Source organism: Cynocephalus volans, chromosome 13 (assembly GCF_027409185.1).
Source record: "Cynocephalus volans isolate mCynVol1 chromosome 13, mCynVol1.pri, whole genome shotgun sequence".
Taxonomy (NCBI): Eukaryota; Metazoa; Chordata; class Mammalia; order Dermoptera; family Cynocephalidae; genus Cynocephalus; species Cynocephalus volans.
In genome coordinates, this window is record NC_084472.1 from 82,140,731 (window position 1) to 82,164,030 (window position 23,300).

Consider the following 23,300-nt stretch of genomic DNA (forward strand, 5'->3'; position numbering starts at 1 on the left):
AATGCTTTTGTTATATTAAATTTGCTACCTTCTAGGGATTTATCTTTACATAATTGTGTAAAATGTTTTTCTTCTTTCAGGACTAATTATTTTTATACAGTAGCAGTGTCACAGTAGTATATAATTAATTCTCTGTCAACAAACCACGTATTTGATTATATTTATGCAGGCAAAATATTTGTTCCCAGAGAAAAGTATTTTAGTGTGATATTCTTTTAAAAACCAAAACAAGCACTCCTGCTCTGTGGCTGAAATGTTTCCTTTCTCACATACAAGCATTTAAATATTATTTCTAGTTTATTTTAAATGCATTGGGTAGGAGCACTTTAGCTCGCAAAAATTATCTTAGCTGTCAGAAGAAGTTAAATAGCTGGAAGATATTCTTTTTGAGAAAAGATTTTAAAGCCATTTTAATACATACTGAAGGATTTTATACTAAGTTGAGTCTGAATGCTCTCAGTGCACTGAATAACTTTCAATCACATGGACTTGCTAAGCAAACTATATTACAAGGTATTTTGATTCTCTTGGTTATAAATTCAAAAGTATCATGTGCTAAATGTTTATAATCATTTAAATATATTGAGATGAATTTAAGCAAAATACAATAGCATACTGTCTCTCTGAAACTTTCTTTTATAGGATCACATTTTTTTCATAGCAATCAAAATCTGACATCTGGTTAGAGAAAAAGAAAAAGGACTGAAGGAGATCAATGTTTTCATGATTCAGTTCTTGCCGATGGTAATGGACTGAATTTACCAGGGTATAATACAATTTTCATTTTATTTTAAACATATTTTGCATGATATAAAAATATTGATCACAGTGAGCTTTACCAGTTGTTATTGCTATAAAAATGAATGCAGAAACAATATTTTTAGTGGAAATAAATTATATAGTCATTATTTAAAAAAAAAAAAAAATCACAAGAGAAAAACCTTGGCTGTTTGGTCATTAGCAGAAAACCAGTCTTTATAAGGGGCCTTTTGCAGATGAGTTCCAGGCCATTTCTGTGAAGTTGTCCACATGGTTCAGGAAACACAGACTTCTGTCTTTATTATAGTCCCACAGAGCCTCTCTGTTCATAGACAGTTCTGATGTGGCAACACAGTTTTCCATGACAAAAATATGATGAACTGGAAAATAGTACAGTCTTAGTTCATATGTGGTCTTTTCCAGTATGAAGGGACACAGCGACATACTTCTTCACTAAATGAAAGTCCCTGCTCACAAGGCTTCAGTCGGTTTGTACATGGTCGTCGGTAACAACTAGGAAAACAAAGAGGATAACATTTTTGTTAAAGACCAAGGCCATGAAATCATTATGCTACTGGTATACTTTTGTGTTTTTCTAAAGTTCAGACTAGAACAAAATTACTAATTTTATCATCAAATCGTTTATAGGTTTATAAATGTTTAAAGTTCATGCTTAGAATTACAAAACTTAAGAGGAATGGAAAAACCTTTGAAAAAAAAGTCTTGCTGATACAACAAATGGAAGGATGGGATTTGGTAAGCATTGGTTCTTTTGAAGTGCTCTCTGCTTCGTGGATGAAAGTAACATAAAACAGAAATTTTGAAAGTGAATATTTAAGGTCTGCTGATTTCCTGTGATCACATAAGCACGGCAGAATTCACAGGAGTCTGAGACTTGTATGGCACCCAGACTTCCAGGCGATTAAACCCAGCCATCTTGGCAGGACTGCAGTCCTCAGTGAGCAGCCCCACCCTCACTCTTGTGTTCTACTCAGCAGCTGGCTGCACGATGGTAGCTGACTCTTCCTCCTCCACCTGGGCTCCATGTGAAACAGATGAAGTCTGGGGCAAGGGCGGGAGAGGGACAGGATTCACCAGTGGGGGTCCCTGTCTCCCACAGACATGCAATTTCTAGTAATGGTGAAAGGACAAATTACCAATCAGTCAACCTGTTGGCAGCCCTGTTGCTCCAATGAATTGGAACTACCTTGGCAGAACTTTCCGGAGTAAGAGTATGCCTAACATGTGGAAATGGGTGCACAGGGAAAAATCCAAGATGACCTAAAGTGGAAATCAAAAGTATACTACAAAAAACCCTACACATTTAGTTTGAAATTTTATTTCTTTTGCTCTAGAAAGGGAAACATATCTAGTTAAAAATTTTTTTAAAACTTCTTAAATGCAAATTCATAGTTATAAGACCATTGGTATTCCTTTACTAAAAAGGGATGTAATTCTCAATGATCAATGAAAGCAGCTAATTAAGGCAGTGGACCAAAGAACACATGCTCTACCTACCACAATTTTGTAATAATTGTTAAGAGAAAATGAGCATATACATATATTCAAAATATTAAATTTTCTCTTTTGCTCCAATTTATACCACAAAACCTGGAATTATACACTTAGAAAAATAAACACAGGAAGAGTTAGTAAATGGAAAGTCTTTATGAAAAAATGTATACCATTAGGAGAAATACAATGCTGGGAATCTTTTCTACTAAGTTAATATAAGAATTCTGTAGAAAAATATGATGGCTGGTTAGTCTGCATGTAGACATAAAAATTTCAGGTTTTTCAATACACACTAGACTCATTCAAAAGGATTCAGTATAAAAGATGGTTTAATCAGGTTTAATAAGACTTAATATTATATCCTCCTGAATATAGGAGTGTATTTCTGAAATATCCTTTTGGTAATTAGAGTAGGAGTATGCAAGTAAAGAGTAAGTAAGTAAAATTGAAATATAGTTATTGCTCAAAATATTCTAAGGAGGCTGGCTGGCAAGCTCACTTGGTTAGATCATGGTGCTGATAGAACCAGTGTCAAGGTTTGTATCCTTGTACCAGCCAGCCACCAAAAAAAAAAAAAAAAAATCTAAGCAGGAAGTAAAATTATTCTTATAAGATACTTTGCAATAAGGGAAGAAAAAATATAATTAGATACCTAGATTCATTGAAAGCTATTTATGCAAGTAGTTAGGTGTTAGTGTAGACAGATCATCAGAAATATAAATTAAAAGCATAACACTCTTGAGAATCAAAAAAGATGGACTCTAGTAAGGAAAAAAGTAATGATGAGCATTAATGAAGATACTAAACTGTAAATAAATGAAATATAAGTTTCAAGTTATGTGAATAACCATCTGTTGAAAAGGGCATTATCTACCCATATTTATTTAAAAAGTGGATAGAAGAGAATCCAGGGAAACTGATTAAAAACAAATGGTCTGAAAATTAAATGGACAACTGGAAGAGTATAATGTCACATCAGAAAAAGAAGAGGCGAGTTTAAAGAAAAAGGCCACAGAAAGGACAGGTTACATAAAGTCAAAATTACCCATTGGATTTGGCAATTATGAGGCTACTGACCCCTTAAACAGAACTTGAACACAAAATTCGAGGGCATAAACCAGAGTACAGCTGGTTGAATAAATGGGACATAAAAGAAGCCTGAAAGCGAATGACAAATGTCGTTTTTGAGCAACTCCAAAGAGAATAGAGCTTGCTTGCTAAAGTATGCTCAGCATCATGGTAAGATGCTAACAAAATTAAAGAAAATTGGGAACTTTTATAAACTGAGGGGAAAGGAAAATAGAGTCGAAGATGTCAAAACTATGGAAGAGAAAAGGCATGTCTGGTATAGCAGTGTTGAAGAATGTGGGAGAAAACGACAAAAGCTCAGATCTGGCTTAAACAGTAGATCATCCTATTCTCTGAGATTAAAGAGGAAAAGTTCAAGGATTAACACTGAAAGTGCTTGAGTCCAATAACATCATTTTTTGCCCTTGATGAAGAGAGAGCAAAACCAGAGTTTAAGAAATGAGTCTTCTGTGACCTTTCACAATGTATTAGTTTATTATTCTAATTCCATTAAAAACTTAATTGAAATATTTTCATTTTTGGATATATTACGGCAGATGATACTATCCTATCCTTTTTAAGTTTTGCATAAAAATTGTCTGTACTTAGAACAGCTGTCCTAAACTACCTCTGAAGGTATCATAATTTTTGGTGGGGGCAAGTGTGGATTGCCTGGGCATATTTTGAAAATGCTCCACAGGTCCTCTAACTCGTATTGACCGCCACTCCACTAGCCTCTCGGACAAGGATTTAGAGTGTATTTTGATCTTGGACCTGGTTTGGGTCCCCAAGGCTCCTGTCTTGCTTTTTTGGTAAAAGGCAAAAGATTCACGTAATCTGAAGAGAAACCAGAGTACCCTGTCTTGCTTTTTTGAGAGCACACCCAATCTCACGAAAAGTTTAGCAATTGTTAAAAAATATCAGAATTTGTTTTCCAGAACTTATTGGCCTCATTTTAACAAGCAATTACTATCTTGGTGAAGAAACTGCTTTTGGTTTAGAACACTGTATTTCCAGTAAGAGAAATTAATACTATTTATGTAAATCTCTTACCTGCATGTTTGATGTTGGAACTTCTTTCCTATTAAGAGGCATTTCTGTGGACTTTCTGTACATTCACAGGTACATTTTCCAGGATTTAGGGGTTGATTTCTTGGGCAGGTTCTTTTACATACACACTGGCATGTGTTTTCATCAAATTCTCTGTTGGCCCCACATGAGTTGGGGAAAAGTTTGTTTTTACAGACACATTGGCATGAGTTTCTGTCTAGTTCTTTGTGGGGTCCACAGCTGGAAGGCCGAAGCCCCCCTTTGCAGACACATTGACAGGTCTCTTCATCTAGCTCCTTGTTGGGTCCACAGACATCATAAAATCCATCTGTTGAGTCTAGACAAACACAGTCAGAACATTTTTACTATACCTTACTTGGTTCTAGACGTGGCATGAAATAATGAAAAATATTTAAAAGCATCTTCCTTTTTATGTTTTTCATTAAATGGCTCTGTACAAACATGGGTATGTTCCTTTACAAAGAAGTTCAAAGTAATACGAATATGGAGTAAAAAATGTCCTATTTTGTAGTCACTTATTTCAAAAAATGATCAGAATATTGTACATATGGTTTTAACATTAAAATATGTATTAGTCAGATGGCTAACCAGTTAGCTCAGTTGGTTAGAGCTAAGTCTTATAACAGCAAGGATACAGGTCTGGATCCCCATACCGGCCAGCCATCCAAAAAAATAAAGTAATAAAATATGTGTTAATCAATATATAGACCCTTGGCATTTAGTCTTTAAAATAGCATTCTGCTTACCATCTCCAGCATTTGAGGAAAAAATAAAATCTTGCCGAGCCAGGCATCTGCAGATGTGATTATTCCACATGTAATTTGTGGGGCAAGTCTTGTTTGCCGCCTGACACCTTTGGAAGAAATAGATGGATTTAAGTAATAGTAAAACTGGTACACAGAAGCGATCTTCTCTTTTCTTACGTTATGTATTACAAATAAATACATGATGGTTAAAAAAAAAAGCTTAAAAAATATAAGAATATATGAAATGAAATGGGAAGGTTCCTTCCCAAACCAACCCCACCCACACCTGCTGTTAAATTTTAGTCCCAGAGATGACCACTGTTAGTGGTTTGGTCTTATATGACTCTAGACTTTTATTGTTTTAAGGTAAATCCATCTATTTGTATAATCACATCTATTTGTTTTTTGTTTGTGAAAAAACAGGTAAACCCTCTTACATTACCCTGAAATTTCCTTTTTCCACTAAGTAATACATCATGAGCACGTTTATATGTCATTTCATAAAATTCTGCTCCATTATTTTTAGTGGCTACATAATCCATAAAAAAGGATGTACCATTATTTATTATTCTCTTATGGTAACTAAGTTGCTTCCAATCTTTTTCAAACAATGCTGCAGGAAACATTCATATACAAATATTTTTACTGACTTATTTCTGAAGCACGGATCCCCATAGCTGAGAAGCCTCTGTTAATGCAACATTTCCACTCTGCATTCCACCAAAAAGGTATCAAAGAGCATGTTTTGTTATGTTGTTCTGACCCTTCCTTTCCTTCCTTCCCTTCCCTCTTCTTTCCCTCCTTTCTCTTTCTCTCTTCTCTTCCCTCCCTCCTTTCTTCCTTCCGCCCATCTGTCTTCCTTATTTTAGTAAAAATTATGAATGTATGAGCTTCTATCAAGTATACCAATTACTCCTTTGATGCTCCAATTGTCCCATCACTGTTGAGTAATTGGGACTCCTTTGTGTTGGTGCCTGTGTGACATAAGCCCTTTAGTGTGACAGCTTCTCTGCTCTCTGGGATGAATAGATGTCACAAGCTCCTCCTGCTCATTTTCTCCTTCATACCTGCAATTCCTTCAAGGAGCCCTAACTCTCTTTATTGGAAAAATGGCATTTAGAGGCTATCATTTGGGATCAGGTATGTTCAATGGCGTCAGATCATATTACTTCTAGATCTTTTTCACAGGGTAGAGTTAGAAAATGCAGGTATATCCCATGGAATGTTTCCCTAGCTAATGGTTACCCAGTAGAAGGATTCTTGGCTTTTAATAAGAATATATATATATGAACCTATCATTACCTCATTTTTCAGCTGATGTTGGTATAGACATCAAATGAAAATATTTATATCTTTCACACTCAATACAGTATTGTAAACAACATTATATGGTGGAAGAGTTTGAGTTACATTCCAAATTGGTAGAACAAAAGAATCACTTGTAGACATCTTAAACAGTGCACTGTCTGTAAACAGGTCATGTGCTTTGGATGTTACTATGAAAAATTTCAGAGTTACACTAATGTGGTGATACATTTTTCTTAGAAATAGCTTGATATCTCTTACAGAACCATATGAAGGAATTTTTGAACAGAAGAATAATCAAATCTACATTTTGTAACCATTTCTTCCTTCAGTTGAACACCACCTCTAAGGATTTATCAAGGCCTTCCTGTCTAGCAGTCTCTATAGCCGCTCCAAGACAAGAGAATCTCTGTTCATTCCTCTCAATATGAAAGTTTGTCTAAAACTGTCCTCGTGTCCTTCATCTGCACAATCATCTTCTGCAAATGGCAATGACTGCTTAACCCTTATCCCCTCCTCCCTGCTTGACTTTCTTCAAGGGTCATGTCCCCTTTAGCTTGGTGAAAAACAATTTATTATGGGGTATTTTGTTGAATTTATTTTAATTTTGATTTCTAAACTTTTTGATTGCAATGTGTTATTTGCTAGGCTGTATCATAAACTAACAGTTTCATAGCATGCACACAGTCCATGTAACTACATACTGTGTTAATAACAGTAATAACTGTTAGATGATCAGGAAACAATGATTAAGCACTTTAAATTCTATTAAGATAGTTTATTTTTCTACGGCATTATTGTGTATAAGTTATTTTGTAGAAAATCAGCTATGTTTGGGGCTTACCTACAATTATATTTTTTCCTATTAAAAAAATAAAAATATGTATGCAATGTATTTTTGGAAATAGATTATCTTAAGCAAGAGATTCCTGTACATACTTTTAGGGAAAAACGAATTCATACTGTTATTTCCTAACCCAATTAAACATTACTGGGATTTTTCTTTTCTTTTCTTTTTTAAAAAATATTCATTGTACCTTTTATTTATTTTTTAATATACATTGTAGTTGATTTTCGTGACCTTTTACCTATTCCTCTTCCCCTCTCACTCTCTCCCCACCCCCTCCGACATCTGTTCACTTGTCTTAACAAGTTCAAGGAATTGTGATTGTTGTGTCTTCTTCCTCCCCACACCCTTTATTTGTTTGTGTGTTTGTTTACTTATTTTTAGCTCCATTACTGGGATTTTAAATGTACTCCATTGACTTCATACTAACAAATTCCATGAAAATCTTGACTTCTAGAGTATAGAAATTTTGTCTTCTACACATTCTCAACCTCAGAACTTTCACAGATGGACCAAAGCTGTCCTGACCAAGTGCACCCAGTTCTGCCTGCCATTGACAGAATATATTAGCAGTGGCTTATTTAATGTTTTTTTGGAATTACAGAGAAACAGACTTGAAGATAGCCTTAGGGAACCTAACTTGTAAGTAGATGAGCTTTGTAATAAAAAGTTAACTTTATAAAAAAAAAAAAAAAAAAAAAAAAAAAAAAAATCTTGACTTCTAACAATCTTCGTATAATTGTTTATTTGCTTTATCCTGTATATACTATGTGCCTTTTGTTTTTAGCTTTACTTTTTGAAAATGTAAAACATTTATGTGATTATCAGAGTTAAGACTATTAGAAAATATGTATTCAGAGAAGTTCATTCTGGCCCATATGACTAGCATGCTGTTCCTTTTCTTAGTGTTTTTGTTTATGTCTTCAGTGTTTCTTTTTGCAAAAAAAAAAAAAAAAAAAAGGTAAATAAGTATGTATGTATTTTTTCTCTTTTTGTTACACAGAAGATTGTATCCTTTATATACTGTTTTAAACCTTGACTTTTCACTTAACAATATCTCCTAGAGAATACTCCATTCATTACACACTTTCGTCATTTTTTTGTTGTTGTTTAATCATGAACATATATTGTTCCGGATAAAATTTAGAAAGTGTTTATCACTCGTGGCTGCATGAAACTCGTCAGTCTTCTATAAATGATGGTAAAACCATTTCGGCCCTGTTGTCTCAATGTTGATCTATTCATGGTTTAAGTAACCCACTGACACGTTGGCATCAGTAGGCACAGTACTAGGGTGGTGGTAGAAAACATCTTTCATTTTGCCAACATGTGATTTATACTGCCATTACCTTAGCCAAAGTTTTCCCAGATGTTGGTTGCAACCCATTAGTGGATCATGAAATCAATTACATAGGTTGGGAAATGCATTTTTTAATGTAATATAATGGCATATAATAGAATACAAACTACTAGAGTGCATGTCGTAAAGATTATTTTCTGCAATTTTGTTTCAAGTATACGCACACAAATACACATATACTACCCTTCACACACACAACTCCCTCCTCTCCCACATATGTGGTGTATGTGTGTATATATCGTTGCAATGTCAAATACATTTGTTGTTAGTTGCAGTCTAAAAGATTGACAAAACACATATCTAAGCTATTTGGCAAAAGTATCAAGAAATCATTTCATTTGCTAGCCTAAGTGGTATTGGTGAATGATAAGATCTTCTTCAGGAGTATGTGTTAATATGTCTATATTTAAGCTTTAAAAAATACTTATTTGATTATCAAATATTGTACACAAGTACTAACAATCAACTCTGCATCCCATAAGTATGTATAATCATTTTGTTGCAATAAAAATAAACAGAAATACACAGAATTGTCTGTCCTACATAAGTATGGAAACAGAAGAATTTCCTATCTCTTGTGTAGTCAGGAAAAAAAATGTATATATAGTTTTCTCTTTAGTATTTCAGCATCTTCAGAAATATATCTTCAAAAGCACAGGGCTGGCTGGTTAGCTCACCTAGTTAGAGCATGGTACTGAGAACACCAAGGTCCAGGGTTAGATCTGTGTACTGGCCAGCCACAAAAAAAATGTATATATATATTGTATATATAATATATATAGGTGTATATATATATACACACACATATATAGGTATATATATATATTTACAAGTACAAACTTTGTGTAGAAACAAATGTAGGAATCTATTTCTGGAAATATACAAAATAAGATGTCTAGTTATATAGAATTAAATAATCTGGCTATACTAGCATTTTTGCTTTTGCATATTCATATTAAATAAATATATAGACCTCAAAACAACACTTTCAATTATATTACACCTGAAATGTTGCTGGCAACACAAACTATATTACTGAATGTTTATGATTTGCTCAAAGTGAACTAACTATTTTAGATTCTAATAATCTTAAAACTTAATTTAGGGCTGGCTGGTTAGCTCAGTTGGTTAGAGCACAGTGCAGTGTTATGACACCAAGATAAAGGATTTGGAATGCCATACTGGCCAGGCACCAAACAAACAAAACAAAACAAAAACACTTAATTTAAATTTCTAGAAATATATGACTCTGGAAGGTTTGCCAAAAAATAAAACAACCCCTCCCCCCCCAAAAAAAACTATTACTCATCAATATTAACACATAACTGTATTTTAATGTTGAAATTTGAAATCTTGCTAGATACTATTGAATTAAATAAATATATATGTGGATGCAATGCATTTCATAATTCCTAAATGGAGATCCCTGCTTCAAAAGTGAGTAGCACATTTTTAGCACTTAAAGCTTCTTATTTGAAAAAAAGGAGACAGAATTTCTAAAATATTTTTATTTTACAATGAAAGGAAATGTCATCATGGATAGAAGGTTTAGCACAATTTGCTTATCTCCTCTATATTTTTATCTCCAAAGCATTTTATCCTATTGAAATTTCTCTTCAAGTTCCGAATTAATGTGTGTGTACATATAAAATTTTTTTATAAATTGGTTTTGATACTGTATTTATTAAACATATTAATTCAAAGACAAATTTTGTCTGCAAAACAAAGCAGAGGGTTGCATATCTACTTTTAAAGGATATCCGTGTTGAGAATCACACAAACTAACTTTAACGTTTCCTCTGCCTCACCCCAATCCAAATACACTCACAATCCTGCCTGTAACTTTTATGAAAGATAAAGATGCTTTTTCAGGAATTATTATTTCAAAACTTCACTCAACTTTTGTAGTTATTGCTTTTTGTTAGTTAAAATCAGAGGACAAAAATTTAAGGGTATATGTGTTTCTCAACTTACAGAACAATTGACTTAATAATAAATTTGATCTTATTTTGCCATTTACATTTCCTTTGAAATTTTAAAAGATAAATGTGCTCCAAATATGCTCTATTAGATTATATTCTAAGTTCTGGGCAATAATAACTAGCTCTTATACTTTGAAAATTGTAGCTGGGTATTTTTTGCATGCTGTTTTTATAATTCTTTCATATTCTTTTTGGCGCCGGGGTTTTTATATATCTGAGATTCCTTGACTTCTGCAAGTCCACATTTAAGGAACTAAAACATGCTACCACCTCATCTGGCATTAGTTGGAATTGAGCTGAAATGTTATTCTTTTTCAATTAACTATAATCTTTGCGATATATTTCTCTTTATTAATTACATTAATGTATTTTCCAGCTTTACCAAAGTATGATTTTTTTTTTTTTTTTTTGACTGGTAAGAGGATTGCAACCGTCGGCATGGTGTGGTCCGCACCACGCTCAGCCAGTGAGCGCACCAGCCATCCCTATATAGGATCCGAACCTGCAGCCTCGGTGCTACCAGTGCCGCACTCTCCCGAGTGAGCCCTGGGGCCGGCCCCCAAAGTATGATTGATAAATAAAAATTGTATATAGTTAAGGTGTCCAAATTGATGGTTTGATAAATGTATAAGGGTACTTCAAAAAGTTCATGGAAAAATGGAATTAAAAGATAACATGAGGGCCGAGCCCGTGGCGTACTCAGGAAAATGCTGTGCTGGGAGAGCAGCGACGCTCCTGCTGCGGGTTCGGATCCTATATAGGAATGGCCGGTGCACTCACTGGCTGAGTACCGGTCATGAAAAAGACAAAAAAATAAAATAACATGAATCTTTCCATGGACTTTCTGAAGACTCTTCATATACACTGTGAAATGATTACCACAATCAAGCTAATCATCATACCCATCACCTCATGTAGTTACCATTTGAGTTTGTGTGGTGGGAACACTTAAGATTTCTCTTAGCAAATTTTAATACATAATATGTTAGTATTAAGTGTAGTCACCACGGTGTACCTCAGGTATCCAAGCTTATTCATTTTATAACTGCAAGTCTGTACCCTCTAACCAACATCTCCCCATCTCCCTAGACCCCGGCAACCACTCTTCTACTCTCTGTTTCTACTTTTATAGATTCTACATATAAGTGAGATCATGCAGTATTTGTCTTTCTGTGTTTGTCCTATTTCACTTAGTATAATGTCCTCCAGGTTCATCAACGTTGTTGTAAACGGCAAGAACTTTGTAACATATATCTAACTGAAAAAAACTTAACTGCACCTTGACTTGTGTTAAATTACCTATGGATCTACTTTACTAAATATCTCTTTTAAATATTTCACAGATCATTCAAAATGAATGGTAACATTAATTTAATACTAATTCAACCTTAGCACTTAATGACTGTTATAAAAAACAAATTATTTCTATGGATATCAATTATTCTACTAATCAACTACTCTCATTGGAAACTCTTTTAATAAGATATTTTCACTAAAACCCAACAGATTAAAATTTTGCTGTGTGGCACCCTACTCCACAGTTGTGTTCCTCAAATGGCTATCTGACCCTAAGTCTTGTTAAATGTGGAGTGTGACCCACTGACATTAGAGAAACCTATGTTTGAAAGCAGGTACTGTGGGCTCTCATATACTCCTTCAGAGCACCTTATCATTCAGTGGATATCCAACAAGATGCTCTGTATCCCATTGAAAAAACAAATAGGGGGAACCCTAACTACATTAATAATTTTGATAAATATCACAGTCGGGTTTTTCTTTCTTAAATGCCAACTGTTATTGTTATCAACTTCAAAGCTGTAATTACATTACGGAAGAATATAGATTCTGACCCTTCTTGCTCAAGATTGCTGTCTGTATAGTAGCTGGAAGGGCAACTATATTCTTTAATTGTCAGAACCACAGAGCCCTGGGTATAACACTTCAACAGTTTTGTCCCAAATGTCTTTGAATTACTGTGTTCATCTTGCGTTCATTATGCATGGCCCTTGAATATATCTGACTATCTACATGGTGTTGATTTGCTTATATTTTTGCAACAGTGCTTAATAGTGAGTTGAAAGTGGTTCAGAAAACATGGCCTTTATATTTAATGTTATTTACTAACTTCTTTAGTACTAAAGATAGAAATCAGAAGTATATTCATCTTAAGGTTCTATATAAATTGTTTAAAATAAAAAGTTACATGTTTAACAGAAATATTATCTAAATAAAATGCACATACTTATCTTCCCTTGTATTTTTATTGATGTCACATCGATTTGTGCTTATGTCCATGTCACCATTTGCCTGTTTTCCATTAGTCTACTGACAAGAAGAGTGGACAGTTGAGATTTGTTAGAATATGAAAGGAAGAGATGGTAAGTAAGACTAATTAATGAAAATTCCATGGTTTTAAAAATTTTGCCAGACTTAGTATTTGAAAGGTCAATAAAACTGTTGCATTAATTTTAAAAAGTGGGTTTATATATATAATCTTTTCCTTTTTGTGTGAGTATAAATGACTGTTTTAAAGCAGTAACCTGGCATATAACAAAGCTTGCCCACCATCTGAGACTTAGATATAAAACATGAGTCACAGTATGAGGTCACCAATTGGCTAAGTATAAGACTTAGTTGAGTTGGATGGCCACCAGAACTGGAGCACAGAGTAGGCTAGGCATGGAAGCCTGTGTTTTTCTGTATTTTTTTTTATTAGTTTGGGTATACAAGGTCTAGAGAAGTATTAATAGGTTGAAACAACAGAAATCTATGTTACTGTGTTTTTCAGTTTGTCAGAATTTATTTCTACATTTAATTCAAGCTAACAGAACAGCAAACTGATAAAGCTGAATAACCAAGAATTCAGTAAAAATGTCCTTCAGCAATAGCCACTGGTTCCTCACCTTGTCACAGCCACACTTCATTAACAGAAAGTAAATACAAACAAACAAACAAAATCCAAAAACAACAACAACAAAAATACATGTTGAGGGCATTAGAGTGTTGATATGACATCAAAATGACTAGTTGATGTTAGGAGTATGGGGGAAGGAGAAATGGAACACGGGAGTTTCAGGGCAGTAAAACTACTCTGTATGATACTATAATGGTAGATACATGTCATTTACACATTTTCAAAATCCACAGAATGTACAATTAAAAGAGGGAACCCTAATCTAAAGTATAAATTTTAATTAATAATAACATCAATATTGGCTCATCAACTATAAAAAATGTATTACACTAACACAAGATGTTACACTAACACAAAGGGTATATGGGAACTTGTACTCTGCTTCATCCTGTAAACCCGAAACTGCCCCCCCCCAAGTATATTAAAAAAAAATTTAGAAAATGATGGTAGTTTTGGCCTAGTAATATGCTTGTTAAAAATAATTTGTCAGGGCCAGCCCCGTGGCTCACTTGGGAGAGGGTGGTGCTGGTAGCACCAAGGCCGCGGGTTTGGATCCCATATAGGGATGGCCTGTGCGCTCACTGGCTGAGTGTGGTGCGGACAACACCGTGCTGAGGGTTGCAATCCCCTTACTGGTCAGAAAAAAAAAAAAAATTGTCAATGTGCTTTGGTTGAGTGTAACATTAAGCTTTATAAAAATCTTTAAGAGCCCCCACCTCTGAGCAATATAACAGTCATAATCTCTGTGCAGAGGATGTACTGACAAAATCCTCTCAGCTATATACATTTTGCTGTTATTTCTCCCAGTCAGTCAGCAAACCCTAGGAATGCTGCACTTTCAATGATCATCTTTTAGAAGGTAGATACCAGACAGTCCAAAGGCAAGCACACCACATAGCATAGTTAGTTTTCCTTCAGAAAAAAATTGTGCTTCAGGGCCTGGAATTTCTTTTCCGAGTTCCACTGGTAAATTTATTCATACCAATAGATGCTCATTTAAAGATGTTAGACAATACTGAGATTATGAGTTTTGAGTTAAAGAGAATAACCAGACATATGAATTAAAATTTCAAAAATAACTGTATATGGACATAAGAATTTTGAATTTACAAAGGGGATAGTTTAGGGAGAAATGAAGATACATGTATTAAAATGTTGAAAAATAAGTTTCTGATCAACTGGTGCAGGACTATGTCGCAATTTAATTGGCAGCTATGCTATTTCTACATTTCTGCCCTGATATAGTTTATTAATTTTATCATGCTATTTTATCTCTACTTTTGATAAAGTAACAATGTATAATCTTCAAAGTAAAAGGGAAAGGATGAAAAATTAAAATGGAAAAAAGAAAAACTCATGGATATTCAAGCTTCTAAGCATTGGGACTGAGGATCTGTTCTAGATTAACAGTCCAAAGACATTGAGCCCTCAAGTTCCAAATCAAAGGTTGCCTGGGCTATAAATCCACTATTCCTTGGAAGATGGTTCTTACAAGAATGGAATTTTCCTTAATAAACCCCAGTTAAGTATAACTTCTTATAAGCAAATATGTTTTATTTAGTCTTTCAGTACACAGTGTCGACATTCTTATAAAAGAAATGAAAACCAGTAAACAAATAAAAACACAAATTAGCCTTGAGGCTACATTTATCCATTTTTCGCATCTTCACCTCCTATTCTCTTTCTCACCACCACAAGAGTCTCCCTCAAAAGACTGACATAGTCTCTTTCTTGGGTTGAAATAATATACAATATATCTTCTATTTTTATTATCCATTAAAAACTATCCATTAAAAGCTATGCTGAACATGGTCTTGTCATTCTGCTACCCAAAAAACTTCCTATGTTACCCCAATATCTCTACAGAAAAGAGGAAATTCCTGATGCTAATATCCTATTGCTTTCATACATTAAAATGCAATTAAATTATTGTTTTTCTCAGAATGTGCTATTTTCTTACATCTTTCAGGACATTGTCCATGCTACGCAATTAAATGACCAATAAATTTACGACTATTAACTGAACTTCAAGGCACCTGCCTCTTTACGTGACAGCTCTCTCTCTCTCTCCCTAATCTGCAGTATACTGATTTCCCTGTAGTACATTGACATAGGGAAGAAAACCTTTTTGTTATTTATTTATTTGTTGGAATATTATAGAGCTACTAAGTGAACAAACTGGGTCTACAGACAGCAGGTTGATTACATCTGTAAAATACAATGTCAAAAGTAATGTCAGCATTTTAACATAAAATTTTAAATACTCAAAGCTGTACTATATAATCTTTTGTGGAATGTTAATACATCCGCATGCCAGAAGAACAGAAGGGAGGATGAAGAATGATGACTGGGGTGCATCTTAAGCAAATATGGCAGAATGTTTGTTAAATTTCATATTGGGGTGGAAGGGAAAACTGTTTTTTTGGTTTTTGCCCTTTACTATACGTCTGAAGCTTTTGTTTTTAGTTTAAAGAAGTTAAAAATGCAGTAGTGACCACACCCCAAAAGGAATGGATTATACCCAAACAAATTTAGTTTGGATTCCTGCTTTTCTACTAATTTAGTTGCATGATGTGGGAGATGTTTACTTACTCTCTCGGATTGTGTAAGTGAGAATTTCTCTCTGTCATTCTCTTCTTTTCTGTCCCTCTTGCTCAAAACGCACTCTCCCTCTCTGTGCCTAAAGCACAGTATAAGTTATTAATAAACATATTATCTCCACCATATCATGTCCTTCAACTAATGGGGTCAGTCCTAGTCATTCTTGAACTTTTCTAATATTTGACACCTCCCACCACTTCTGGCTTCCTTGAACTGTTGTCCCAATCGGATATCTTTCTCTCCTAGAGTTTTTATACTAATCTTTCTGACTGCTCTTTCTCAGTCTTCTGCTAAGATGACTGTTTCTCCAACCGTTTCTTAAATATCGATTTCCCCATGGTTTCTTATGCTGCTCCTCTTCTCTTTCTATATTTTTCTTGGTCGAGTTCATCTCTTCCAATTGCTCTAACTACTACTTTGGTTTCTTACAGATATCACAAACATTCAAACTACACAGGTAAAAACTCAATTCTCCTTTTCAAACCAGTTCTTCCTGTGAACAGGTATTCCCTGTCTTTTTGAGTATCCTCCATACAGTTTCATACTCAACTTCTTGCTCTTCATTATCCCCCACGTGCATTTCCCCAGTCATATGCCTTCTTATATTTCAAATGACTTTTCCTCCTCTTTCCTTTCCATCCCCATTTCCACTGACTTGGCTTCCATCCCTTATTCTTTCTTTTGGATCATTTCACAAATTTCCTCCCTGATTTTTCCACCTCCTGTTTTACTACTCCTAATTTGCATATTATGTTGCCACCAAGCTATACTTTCTACAATACAAAAATGCAGATACCACAGCCCTTCATATATTTTTAGAGGCTCTCAGGAGACTTTAAGAAAAAGCCCATCTCTGGCATAGCACGTGTGATTCTGTCAACCTCCCTGGACTCATGTATGTCCTCTCTACCTCACTCGACTGTGGACCTACATTCAGCATGCTCGCTCTGCCACGCTGAGGTCAGTCATATCTTTACATGTTTGACTCACGTATGGGATTTCTTCTAGAATAGTAATCCTATCTTTCTATCTTTCCATCTCTATGGCCTAGCACATTATTGGTATTTGGCAGGCACACAAACACTTGTTGAATGAATGAAGCACAGCATAGTGTTTATACTCTCGTTATATTAGAAATATTTGTTTGTTTGTACTCTGGTAAGTGAGCTCCTTTAGTTAAGAAATTATACTATTCATTTTTTTTACCCCACATTTCCTATAGAGTGCTATGCAGATAGAAGTCTTGACATAAATATCTGATGGATAAATAAACACTACTTATACCAGGTAGAAAAACCTAAGGTATCACTGTTGAATCACAAATGACTCCCTCCATAAAAACAGATCCTCTACTAAAGGGCCCATAAAAATACATGAAGTTCAATTTTTAAAAAAGTGAGAGGAAATAATTGGAAAAAAAATAATCTGAGATCATCAACATAAATATTGATATCTAACTGATTCTGCTAGAGATAATCACAGCTACCTCTGAAATTTATGGTACATTTTGGTGCTGATGATATTGAGACTTGACAGTTTTGCTGTAAATACTAGAAATGCTACAAGGTATGAGGGAAAAGTATTGGTTTCAGAGATTGAGTCACTTGAATTTTTATCTTTTTCTGGCATTTTTTTTTAGCTGTTTAGTATTGTACATGTTAATTAACATTTCTAAGACACAATTTTATCATTTATCAAATGTTAGTAAAAATAGCAGTGATCATTTATTGAAGGCTTATATATGTCAGGCACTGTGTTAATATTTAGCATGAATTACTGAAAATACACATCTATGACAGGTGTTATATTATGCTGTTATACAATATTAGATTAATATCTATTATAGTATAATGTTACTGAATAGATTGTGAGAATTAGGTTATAAATATTACATTGCATTGTTATATATAACATTTTTACTTACTGTTTTATAGATGAGGAAAAGGAGTCACATGAAAATTTACAGAGCTTACCAAATCTAAAAGAGCTAGTAATCACAATGAATTTTCAAGACAGAAAGCCACCTATCCTGTCCACATTCTAAAACCCTGTGCTCTGTGATGTCTATCATGAATGCAAACATCAGAAGGATTAGTATGAGCATGCGACAATGTGTAGCAGATGCTTGGTGCTTAGTAATATTTAGAAAATTAAAACAATAATAATATAAATACAACACATATGTCCCTCCTTGACTGTGAGGGCTCTGAGGTTAGAGGCAGCCAAGCACATCTTCGTCCTCTCTCACAGTATCTAGAAACATTCTTTGTCCATTTTAGTTACTCAACAAATATTTTGTGAATGACTCATTTTATGAATAAATCCTACAATTACTTAATTTTACTCTCTCATAAATAATGCCAAACAAATGATCTGTCACTTAATTCAGTTCCTCATAATGTAAACATGATGCCATACATTTGAAAAGGCATGTCTTATCTTCCTTCTGACAGTGGTTGGTAAGAGTAAGGGATGGAGCAGTATTGTGACTTTTTCATCTGAATGAAATTTCAAACTTTATATAACAGAGTTCTGGGAAAGACTCCCCTTCCCCGTCTAAGGAACCACAAGAATCTTAAAGATGTGACTTAATAAGTCACTATAAAAATTTTAAGAAATCTATCATTTTAAACCTAAACTAATTTCAAAATTTTAGTGAAAGGGTCATTTTCTCTTGGCTTTTCAAAAATCAATTTTATTGCGAAATAATTTACATACAACAAAATTCTCCACTTTTAAATTCGTGGTCTTTTCTATATTTATGCACCCATGTAACTATCATCACAATCAAAATATAGAACGTATCCATCACCTCAAATTGTTACTTTTGCCCATTCCCAGTCAATTTCCACAATCCACATCCTCAAGCAACTACTGAATTGCTTTCTCTCAGTCGAGATTATATTTGTTTTTCCTAGGGTTTCATGTAAATAAAATTGTACAGTATGTATTCTTTTTAGTTTATTTCACTCAGATCAATGTTTTTGAGATCCAACCATGTCGTTGTGTATATCAACAGTTCATTATTTTTATGTTGCTCAGCAAAGTTCCACCGTGTGTGTACGCTACAATTTGTTTATCTGTTCACCTTTGATGGACTTTTGGATTGTTCCCAGTTATTGTCTAATAAAGAACATTTGTGTCCAAGTTATTGTGTGGAAATATGTTTTTATATTTCTTGAGGACACTTGAGAGGGGAATTTATGCATCATATTGTAAATGTATCTATTGTTTACAAGAATCTCCAAACTGTTTTTGCAAAATGGTTGAACTATTTTACACTCTCATCCATGATACTTGAGAATTCCAGTTGCATCACATCCTCTCTAACACTTGTTTTTGTTGTTCTTTAAATTTTATCCATTGTGGTGGCTGTTCCTCTTAACAAAGGTTAGGATTTTTGTAACATAGCTACATATTCATCGCATAGATTACCATTATAGTTTTTAATTAAATTGTAGGACTCAATTTACAATAGGTTGAGACCATTTTCAAAAAAGAGAAACAATAGAAAAAAATATTTGAGTGTGTCATATGTAATAAGGCATGCATGCATTCATAATGGGAGTAGTATCATGCCTACAGGGTAAAAACTGAGTATAAGGTGGGACAAAATCTTGATATTACCATGGTTTTTGGCTCTCCAAAACCCAAGAAAATCCTATTCCTTAGTACTTAATTTCATTAGGTTTTACTGGCTATTACATGAGCAGCAGTGGCATTGGAAAATACTGAAAGTATATGCAAGATGAGAGCTACAGAATTATGGTGCATAGATAGCTGTGGTTGCAGGACTTTCTCTTGACCAATTGCATGATCATATAATGATCATTAAGTGGGTCATACAGTGAGAGGTACCTATTTGAGCCTATTGGCTGCCATTGGTTGCCTTGTGAATACAGTTTATGCTTGGTCCTTGGTGCTTTTGTGTGACTTAAGCTTTGAGAGTTAAATGAAAAACAGTTTCTATTTTATTATAAATTCTACAAAAGTTATTCATACCATCAATATGTCAAATACTGAAAAGAGTTGACAATATCCAAATTGATATCTATCAGCTATATAAGTTAAAAGTTTTCTCACATAAGCAAAGTTAAATTCTCTAAAATTAAAAAAATATATATTATTTTAAAAATTATTTTACTTTTTCTGGAAAAATAATGATTTTGAATGTTTTAAAAATTATATTTTTATTATTATATATTCATATCAATTGCTACTTTGCATATATAATTTGATACATTACCATTTATATAAGTAAACAATTACCTCAAAATTTCCTCAGCAGTTATGCTTACTATTAATAGATTTAAGATTTTTAATTGAACTTTTAACTTAAATTTTATTTTGCCATTTTAACCCTACATTGAATTTAAAAGTAAACTTTATATTTCCTTTTTATGTAAAAAGCATAGATACACATACATTATGTAAAGAAATATATGGTGTATCTGTGACATTAAAAGTTCATGGGGAGAGCAATTAGGAAACAAATGTTTATAAAAGGATCCTTAAGGGAATGATAATGAATAAAGTTTAGCAGCACTATATTTTAAATGATATTTTGTTTTAGTTTTATACTTATATATGACTAATTACATGCAAAATTATATAGCTATCTGCTTTAAAACTATACATGTTTTATATATATACACTATATGTATAATATATGTTTGTGTATGTATGTGTATATATATATATACACATATGTCACACACATACTAGTTTGTAATACAAAATGTATTTCTTATTGTAGACTGGTAAAAAAACAATGAAAAATATGGGCTAGAAGATAAGTCAGACATGGATCTTAATGATAATAATAAATCTGACCTTTAATGACTCCATCTTGGATGTCAGACACTATGCTAAACATTGCATAAATATTCAGTATTTTATTCAATCCTCTTTACATCTTTACAGTTTATATACGAGTATAAGCAAGCTGAGGTTCAGAAACTGAAATACCTACCTGATTGTAAAAAGCTAATTGGTGGCAGACCTGAATTCAGATTCAAATCTGGCTTACTGTAAAGCCAAGGCCCTTTTTGCTATAATTTTCTGTCTTTTCTTGACCTACATAAATAGTAGTTATATGAATAAATAATGATGAAAACATGAGTAAAACAAGCCAAATGCTATGAAATACATACAGATAAATCATTTAACAAGCATTTCTGATGTGCATAGTGCTTTGTTTAGCCCACAGTTTTAAAGTGATTGCCCACTTTGTCTACAAAAGAAGTCTAACACTACTACTGACTTCATAGATGATTTTCATAAGGGTTAAATGATACAATGTATGTAAAGGCTTGAAAGCATCATAACAGCTGAATTATCTTTCAGTGTTATTACCTGATATTATGGAGGATATGTCTAACTGAAGCACTCTCACAATCCAGTTTCACATGCAACATTTACAGACTCTGATAAAGCCATGCAAGAATTAAGTGATTATGGTAATTGCTATGGGTATTCAAGAAGCAAAGGTGGTGTGGTATTTGGATGAGACAAATGCAGGAGAAAGACCTTTACCTGAACTCTGAGAAATGGATAGGGCTTTGAAAAGGTAGAAAAGAAAGGGAAGTTATTTCAAGCCAGGGCCAGAACTGAAATAAGATACAGAGCAGGAAATGAGCTCAGTGTTCAGGGAATTAGACTTTGTGAAACACACACTTGGTGAATAATGGGAGACAAAATGAGAAAGAAAGATACTAGGTACCAGAATAGGATGGTGAGAAAGCTGTGCTCAATTCTTTGAGCATTTCAAAGTCCCTAACCATTTCTGGTCAGATGAATGAATGGATGCCTTTCAATGCTTACTTGTGACATTATACAGAAGTAGGGAAAATACTTGATACTAGAAAACTAGTATCGACATTGCTGCATTAAATTAGACATACTTGCAGAATGAAGTAGATGTACCTGGCCCTGATGGAAATAAAACGTATGTTTAGATTGAAACAGATTTATCCCCTCTCCTCCAAAATAATCAATTGGGTCAGGGTGGGATATAAGAAGAAGAAGTAATTATAACTGTGCAATTTCAAGACCTCAAAGAATATGAGAGAACATTGCTATGAACAATGTAGAAATAAACAAAGGGAGAAACATAATAAATCTTTGGTTTTATACCTATTATATCTATTAAAATTACAAACAGAAATAGAAGATAGGTTTAGATAAAATATTAGAAGTCAAGAATATGGTCAGATCTTCAAATGTAATTCTGGAAACCATGAACATGAAGATAATGGCTGAAGCTCTCAGAATGGATGAGTCACTAAGGGAAGCAAGACCTAGGGAGTGAACAAAACTCTTAGAACTGTGTGAATGAAATCACCCTAATCACCATAAGGCATCCTCTTTCCTTCAGGTGGTTGTTTCTTTTCTGCCTGTATCAGCATGAATTTATTCACAGATGTCTGTAAGATCTTTTCTTTCTCACGTCAAGGAGGACAGGTCTCTGTCACTCAAGTTAGACTATCCTTGAGTTTTTCCTAAGGTGTCCTTGGAGAGACCACTAAGTAGAGCAGTACAGATTCATTGGGAAGATCACTAAGCATATTACACTTATTGTCAAGTCCCCTAAAATGCAAGGTTTACTTTAAAATTTTTGTAATACATATGTTTGCCCATTAATTTATTTGTCCTTTTGTTACAAATATTGGAATTACAAAAGTTTTACTCATATGCACATTCCATACACACTGGATATCCTAAAGAATAAAGAGCTGCATCCCTACTTGAGGACAGAAAGTTCATAGGTCACAAATGGCAACACATATTGATTCATTTTAAACTCTTCACGGGGTCAGGATGTGATGCTCTATCCAGGATCCCCCATTGATTAAATGAATAATATGCTTCCATTTGCCAAACTAAAAATATAGGATTGAAAGGAAACTTGAATAAAAAATGATAGTTTAAATGTGAATTTGAAATACTGTTAAGAGAAAATTCTTTCATGTAACTAAGCATTATTTCAATATTCAATCCTTGCTAAAATAAGAAATATGGATATATATATATATATGTATTTGAGATTGAAAAAAAGGCAACTGGATGCTAGGAGATGTCAATTTATTTATATTTACTTTTTGTTTTGAACTAAAATCTTATAAAGGCTTAA

The 23,300-nt window shown here is 33.7% G+C and overlaps 1 protein-coding gene across 1 annotated transcript in view; it reads right to left on the reverse strand.

Moving 5' to 3' along the window:
- Window positions 1–892: 892 nt before the first annotated feature.
- Window positions 893–23,300, reverse strand: part of VEGFC (vascular endothelial growth factor C) — a 130,367-nt gene continuing 107,959 nt past the window's right edge. The window contains exons 5-7 of the mRNA XM_063077424.1: window positions 5,160–5,266; window positions 4,396–4,729; window positions 893–1,272 (exon numbers count right to left, since the gene is read on the reverse strand). Coding sequence (XP_062933494.1) covers window positions 1,158–1,272; window positions 4,396–4,729; window positions 5,160–5,266 — 556 coding nt within the window. The 3' untranslated portion in view covers window positions 893–1,157. The remainder of the gene's footprint in view (window positions 1,273–4,395; window positions 4,730–5,159; window positions 5,267–23,300) is intronic.